The following is a 7,967-nucleotide window of genomic DNA, read 5'->3' on the forward strand; positions in this document are numbered from 1 at the left end:
ACCCTTTCATTTCTCGGCTGCTCAACTATTCTGTCTGATCCTTTGCTAACTCCCTTAATCCAGCTGTTGTACGATTGCCTGGCCGTGTATGACTATTGACCCATATAACACTGACTGTGAGATAACCAGTGATACTACAGGGCACTGGTAACCCAGAAGGTATGGGCAGAGATGGGTACCAAAGAAATGGCATACACTAGACAAGAAAATGAACATCTCTCTGACACCAGAAATAATTACAAAATTCAAAATACTAGAGTTGAGGACTACTGCCAAGTGGCTTCACCTTCTCAAAGAAGTGACCCTGACCAAGAGTTCAGGGCCGCTTCCCCCCCCCCCAGCTGGGCCTTGTTATGTGCAAAGCTCATAACACTCGTACTCACTCACCTGAGTGGGCTCCTGTTGAGATTTCTCTTTCTAACACGTGGGGCTCTTCCCCTTCCTCCAACTGGCAGATCACATTTGGTTTGGACACTGAAAGCCCTGATGGTAGAGAAAGAAAAGGCTCGTGGTTGTGTGTGCTGGAGGCCAAGTCCTTGGCCCTTGATCTTCAAGGTGGAGAAATACTGCAGATGTAGAAATCCTCTACAGAACAGGCATTGTAACTGTCAGGAGCAGAGTCAGAAAACTTCACATTTCAATTCTGTAAAGAGCAGGACTTTTCCTAGAACAAGAAGTAGAAATACTATATCTCTGGGCCCCAAAGAGAATGCAAATACCTGATTCCAGAACCCCAGGCAAAACTCAGCCAGACAGCCCAGACACCTGTTGCTTTTAAACACCAAGAAATTCAAAATAGCCTGATGTGCAGAATTGGGGCTTCAGAGAAGCCACACTCACCCAAGGAGGCCAGGTTCCTAAAGTTCTCCAGCATCACCTCCCTGTACAGGTCCTTCTGAGCAAGGTTCAGCTGCCCCCACTCCCACTGGGTGAATTCCACAGCCACATCTTCAAATGTCATCAAGACCTGAAAAACAGAAGACACACCTATACCCTCAAGGAGCACACCCATGACCCTGGGGATGAGAATGGACAGGCATCTGAGTAGAACCTCAGGATGTGGAAAAAGGGATTCTGAGAACTCCTAGCTATCCAAATGACCAGAGAATTGGTGGTTTTATCATCTCAAAAATATTTTAAGCCACTTCAAGGACCGGACCATCCTTACTAGTTGGTATCCCACCCAGTGCCCACTTATATGCCTACCAACATCAAGCTACTAAGAAATATAATCAAGGTCTCAGGAGAATCAGGCCTACAGAGACATTCTGCTTAGGTGGGGGAGATGGAAGCAACCTGCTTCCTCATTTGTCAGGAGGTTTTACTTTCAATTTAGTTGTATTTAATTGGAATCAATTAAAATTTACAGACTAATATGCTTTGCATTCTCAAATGCATGAGTATCAATAGTCTTCTAATAAAGCATTTTTGAGCCTTGTGACCGATGATTTTAATGACAATTTTCACTAAAGCCAAATCAAATAATTTGGGGCTTATAATAATTTATTCCCCTATCTACCTGCCAGCACACAGTTCAGCAAATGTAAATCAAATGGTCTTATAATGAATCAATAAGTCTTGTGAGTTTGGTTAGCATGAGTCCTTTCCCCCAAAGCCTAATTATTTATTCAGTTCCTGAGTCTACAAAGCTGAGCCTGAGACCCCGGATCCCAGGTCACCACTACAAGTATTGCCATCCTACAGGTCCTAGCCAGAACTACCCTGTCACCCTCAATCTCAGTAATTACAATACCTCCTATTCGACTTATAATCTGAACTAAAAAGCAGAATAGGTGAGAGTATACAGGTCCTAGCCAGAACTACCCTGTCACCCTCAATCTCAGTAATTACAATACCTCCTATTTGACTTATAATCTGAACTAAAAAGCAGAATAGGTGAGAGTACTATAAATTCCTACTTCTTTTACCCCAAAGTATTTAAAAATCAAATCCCATCTAGACACTAATGATTCTATGGAAAAATGAGTTAAAGAAACAATTTTATATTAATGTAAAAGTCAGCCAAAATAATCAAATGTGGAAAACTCACTACTACAGTAACCTCTTGGGATAGATTTTATTATTTGTCCAAAATATCCACTGGCCCTCCCAACAGGATCGAGCTTCCTGCCTCCCTGACCCATGAGTGACCAAGTAATCTGCTTTCATAAATGGAAAGTGAAGGAATAATCATGAGCTACATGTGAGCAAAGGCTTTCAGAGCCAGTGGGGTTTTTCAATTGCTCTTTTCCCTCGACCTCGAGCATGGCAAATGATCCGAGACAAGAATGTGGGACAAAGCCATAGCTGGCATGTAATGTGGGCAAAAGATAAACCTTTTTATGGTGTAAGTTTCTGAGGGTTTGCTGTTGTTATCAAGGCATAATTAGCCTAAACTGACTTATTAAAAAGCTGGTACTAATAACTACATTGTATATTGACAAAATAAAAATAATAAAAAAAAGCCACAATAAATAACTACATTGTATATTGACAAAATAAAAATAATTAAAAAAAAAAAAAAAAAGCTGGTACTCACAGTGGGGTTCTGCCCCAACAAAAGGCCTAAAATACTTAACATTGGCTTCAAGACCAGGCAGTGAGGAAACTTATTGGCAAGGTGGTGACCCTTGTAATTTGGTGGTGAACTGTTTGGTAAAACTATTGCCCACAACAACTTGAAAGATGAACAATGTAAGCACGAGTTTGTGATGTTATGAGAAGGCACTGGAAACATAACATTAGTAGTGTGAGTTGGCTGTGTTTGACAAAGTATTACAAGAAAAAAAAAATGGGCTCAAATGTTTACTGATTTGCAAAACAAAAATGGAAGGCAATAGGAAGTGTCCAGAAATGGCAGGACTTGCAAGGTTGGAGACTTAACTAATTCTCACTTCCAGCTGACCAAAGATAATACACATAAGGCTTTTGCATGACAAAAGGATGATTAAAACTCAGCTTAATATCAGGAACCAAATCATGGGTGTGGTTGTCAAACCTTTTGTTTAAACCTCTGAGTAATATCACATGTCTCCCAGTAAATCCTTTCAGTGGGACCAAATTGCTGAGTTCAAAAAAGTGTGAATTTACCAACCAAGGAAATCCAAAAAGCTCCACGATTAAGTCTAAAGAGAGGGGTATATTTCAAAAAGAACTGTGGGTAAAGTTATTGACACATGGAGCCGACCAGAAGCAAAAACATAAAAAGCTGGTTACGTTTTTGAGAGCTACACTGAATGTTCATGACTTACAAAATCCTCAGGCTTACTCAGCTCAGGCAGGATGGCTGAAGCTAAGCTAAAGCTGCTTAGCCCCCAGGAGAGCTTATTCTCCAATATCATCTTCACATATGACCAAAGAAGATACTGCAAAAGGAAGGAACTTCCTGAGGGCAGAGCCAACAGCTTGCCCTCCAGGCTGTGGAGCTCTGCCCAGGGAGCAGAATCCAGAGACTTTCTCACTCCCAAGATCAAGGGTCCTCACGGTGTCTGCCCAGTGGCATTTCATAACTTATGGACCTGGGATAGCTGGTCTCCTCTCAGGCTTCCTGTTTCTGAATAGGAGTATTTATTGTAGTCATCCCATCCCCATTGTTCCACTGTATGTTGGATGTATGGGTTAGGGTGGCTTGTCCTTTTAATTCATAGTTCTCCAGATTCAGAGGAGAAACATCCAGACCTGATGTAGAGATTATCACACCATCCAGAACTTTGATCATGATACTCTGATTGGATGGACATTGGGGTTATCTCTCTTCGGGAGGGATTTTGTGCACAGGAGAAAGGGAAGTGAACATCTCTGAGTAAGAAAACAGACAGTGATAGACTAAATGGTTTGTTCAAAATAATCACTGCTCCTCCCTCTGAACCCCTCACTGTAGGAGGCCTATACTTTCCCACTCCATTGACATTAGGCTTGGCCATGTGACCTGCTTCTGCCAATGGCTTGTGAAGAAAACAGACAGTGATAGACTAAATGGTTTGTTCAAAATAATCACTGCTCCTCCCTCTGAGCCCCTCACTGTAGGAGGCCTATACTTTCCCACTCCATTGACATTAGGCTTGGCCATGTGACCTGCTTCTGCCAATGGCTTGTTAGGATATGTGACACATGCCACTTCCGAGCAGAAGCTAAAATAGCCATCCCCTGATTCTGACATTGCTTTCCCTCTGCCACAAAAACAGCATATCCCAGAGCAGGCTTGATCCTTCAACCTAAATCCCAAAGCAAAGAGGGTGTGGAGCAGAGTCCCTGTCAGCCCACTACCAATAAACGCAGCAGAAAGAAATACACTGTTGTTACTGTGAGCCACTGAGACGGGGGGCTGTTGTTACCACATGTAACTAGCTTAAGCTCTGATATACCTCTGAATGACACACACCAAGGCCAAAGAGGTTTAAACTCTATGACTATACTAATTACTTGAGAGAACTCGTTATTGGTGGGAGTTTCCTCCTTTAGGTAGAAAATATTAAATGTAAATGTCTATCACCAAGCTAGCATCCCACTAAACTACCCTGCTGGACACTAGAAGACTCTGCGGGCTGACATTCACAGCCCTCCACACCCAGCTCACTACAGCCAAACCTGAATCCACCTCTGGCATCAGCCACCATTATGCCCAAAGCTGACAAGGCATACGTAATTACCATTTTCCAAAAGACTCCAACAACCATATGAGGTAGTTGTACAAGAGGTCTCCAAAAAGTGCATGGGAAGATTTGTAATATCTTTTAATTCTATCTTCCCACGAACTTTTTGAAGTACCTTCATATTATTAAGTGATTAATATCTTGCAGCCAGACAGCCTGGATTTGAAACTGGGCTCGCTTCCTCACTATCTAGATAATCATGAACAAGTTACTTTATCTCTCTATTCCATGGTTTCCTCAGTTTACCTCTCTGTTTTGGTTGTCACTTTTCAAAATGTAACCATTTTATGAGAATGTTTTAAAGATGAAAATGAGTTAGTATATGTAAATTGTGTGGGATAGTTCCTGATACATATCCAGTTGTCAGTAAAAAATAACTTACTATTTTCATCATCATCAACATTATCATCCTCATTTTACAGGAGGCAAACCAATGCATACAGAGGTTAGGTCACTTGTCCTGCAAATCACACAACCTGTAAACAGTGAAATTAAGTCTGTCTCCTCATTAATCCAGGAAGAAAACATCTGAACAGAGAGCAAGCCTCAACTGTCCACACCCTCAAACCCTTGTGTCCCCTCTTGTCTATGAGCCTTCCCCAACCTGTCCAGCACAGCTGATTCTCCTTTTCCCAAACCTCGATGGAAAAGCCTGTCTGCGCTACTCTGATTGCCATCAAACCATGCACATCATTACTGTAATTGGTCACTACATCCTGGGTGTCAGAGTCCTCTCCTCACTGTGGCTGTGACATTCCTTCAAGGCCAGGGTTCTGCCACATTACTTGGTAGTCACCAGGCTCCTTACAGAAATAAGCCAGAGTAATCCCAAAGGACCCAAGTGAGTGAGTGAGTGCATACTGAGCAGAGAGGGGAGGTCCATGGGCAAGGGGCAGGGAGGCCATTATCCCCCTTGATGGGCTCAGTGTCCTGCAGAGCAGGAATTATGGTCAGTTTCCTTTGGTGAACAAAGAGGCTCTAGAGAAAGGAGGAAAGCTATCCATAGTTCAGGCATTTGAGGAAAAATTAAGAAAACCCCAACTCACCTGGGGCCTGGCTTTCGGGAATAAACTGGTTGTTCCCTTTTCTCCTGGATATCTCTCTGGAGGAAGAGCAGGATCCTGAGAAGGGGGAGCTAGGAAAGTAAAAGGAGCCATAAGGGAGGCTAACCCTTACGGCGTGTACAGCTCCCAGCCTCCCCAAGCTGGAGATCCCTGTACAGCTCTGCACGTCACCTCCGTGGTTCTGGGGACACAGGTGGGTCAAGGGGAGCTGAGGGACAGCCTCTACCCTGCCCACATCATAGAGAAGTGCCCCTGTCCACAGCTGCATGAGGCATCACCTGTCCATAGGCCCACAGCAGACTGCAGGTGGATGAAGTGTGGCCAGTCTGGCCACTCGACTGGAGCATTATTTACTGGACCTACTATATGCAGGTCCTCTACTAGGCCTTTTGGAAATATAAACATGGAGAAGACATTCAAGGAACTTTTAATCTAGCCTGAGGATATAATACAGGCTAACAGCTATATAATGCAGGCTAACAGCTACAGAGTGAAGCCCAAGGCAAGGCCATGAAGGAACATGAGACCTTAATGGGAAGAAGTTATATCTCTCCCCTCATCCTCAGGAACCCAGCTCAGAGGCCAGCTCTTCCTGAGCTGCTTTCCCAAGCACTGTTAGGTTCCTGCAGCACACTTTGAGAGCCCCTCTATTAGAGCTTTATATCATACTCTTTTAAAACAAACAAAAAACCAACCCAAATCATTATAGAGAAGTAGTTAAGGCCAACAACAACATAGAATTAGGCAAGCAGCATAGCTTAGTACAGGTCAGCCCTTCTTAAACATTAGTGTGCATATGGATCCCTAAGGATCTTGTCAAACTCTGGTTCAAGACTTATTAAGACTCTGTTTTGGTGGGCATGGGGTAGGGCCTGAGAGTCTGCATTTCTGGCGAGCTTCCAGGTGATGCTTGTGCGGCTGGTCCGCGGGCCACACTGAGTATCAAGAGCATAAAGGAAAAAGGGGGCGGGGGGTGGGGGGAGGACCAGGGATTTGGCCCAATTCTTCCACTGGCCAGTTTTGTGACCTTGAGCATGTGCGCTGAAGAATGAACAGTTCAATTAAAATGCCCACTTGGTGAACCATAAGACTTTCTAAACTTAGGGGATGGCTTAAAACCTCCTGGGTCACCTGGATTGATCGCCCTGCTCCAACACTACTGGGGGACAGAGTGGCTCACAGCAGGTGCCCACCATGTACACGACTGACCTTGTACACTGCTGAGCTAGAAGAGCTGGAAGAACTTTATTAATGAAGTGATTAAGATAGTGGGTGAATGGCTCCGAATGGCCCTATGGTCCTCAGATCCCTGGCCAAGGGCCACTCCCTCTCAGGTTTGTTTGCCCTCTCCCTGCCACAGTAGGAGGAGATCAGATCCTCTCCTGCCCTGCCCGCTCTCCTTGTGTAGTTCAGCTCTCCCGTCTGTCCTCTGGCCTTTGGGACAAGTTTTCCGTGGCCATTCCCTCCACTTCCGCCACGGTCTCTGGATGCTGGGACTTCAGCCTCCCGGGTCTGGAAAGTTAGGAATCGCCACAAGGAAGGCGGTTGCAGGCTGTGCCCTTTCAGTGGGATTCCCCGGCCTCTTCCTAGGGTCGTTCTCCTACTAGGCCCGGTACTAACTCCCCAGGAGGGCTTTGGCCCCCTGCACACTCAAGAACCAAACCTGATGTTGTGGAGTCCATAGTCGGGGTTAAGGGGCGGCGTCCTTCCACTAGGTCCAAATCTATCTTTCGGCTGCAGCCCTGCGGTCCGCCCGAGGGTTCAGGGAGTGGGGAACAGACTGGGGCCGCCTGGGTGCACTCGGCATTCCCACTCGGCGCGGCGAGGCCCAGCAGACCCTCAGCGCCCAGAGCAGGGCTCTCAAACCCGGAACGGTGGCCGGGTGCGGAGCGCTGCCCCGAGTCGTGCTCTTCACTCGCTCCGGGACGCACTCAGACCCCTCAGAAGCCCGGCATCCTCCCCCTGGCTCGGCTCCGCCGCCCGTCCCCCTCGGGACCAGGCCCTGGAACGCAGTTTCCACGCGAGTCCACAGCCGCAGTGGGCTCACACCACCAGGAGACAGGGCCGCAGCCACACCTGCGACCCGGGTGTCCAGCGCTCCTCAGCTGCTCGGGGACAGCAGGGATTCCGGTGAGAGCCTCACAGGGACAGGGACCGACCCTGCCAACTCCGCTCCTCCTGTACCCCACCCCGCAGCGCCAGCCGCCGCCGTCCCCCGCAGCCGGGCACACGGAAGGACACTCCAGCTCCG

General features: G+C 46.4%; 1 protein-coding gene across 2 annotated transcripts in view; it reads right to left on the minus strand.

The window, feature by feature from the left end:
* The window catches only part of ZNF514 (zinc finger protein 514), a 12,205-nt gene extending 4,330 nt beyond the window's left edge, over positions 1–7,875 (minus strand). For both annotated transcript variants that reach the window (XR_551592.1, XM_008587711.1), the window contains exons 1-4: positions 7,380–7,875; positions 5,699–5,787; positions 841–967; positions 388–483 (exon numbers count right to left, since the gene is read on the minus strand). Coding sequence is in view for 1 of the 2 variants with exons in the window: in XM_008587711.1 (XP_008585933.1) it covers positions 388–483; positions 841–967; positions 5,699–5,787; positions 7,380–7,398 (331 nt within the window). In the remaining variant the exon portion in view is untranslated. The remainder of the gene's footprint in view (positions 1–387; positions 484–840; positions 968–5,698; positions 5,788–7,379) is intronic.
* Positions 7,876–7,967: the final 92 nt, after the last annotated feature.

Source organism: Galeopterus variegatus, unplaced genomic scaffold (genome assembly GCF_000696425.1).
Source record: "Galeopterus variegatus unplaced genomic scaffold, G_variegatus-3.0.2 Scaffold4504, whole genome shotgun sequence".
Classification (NCBI taxonomy): domain Eukaryota; kingdom Metazoa; phylum Chordata; class Mammalia; order Dermoptera; family Cynocephalidae; genus Galeopterus; species Galeopterus variegatus.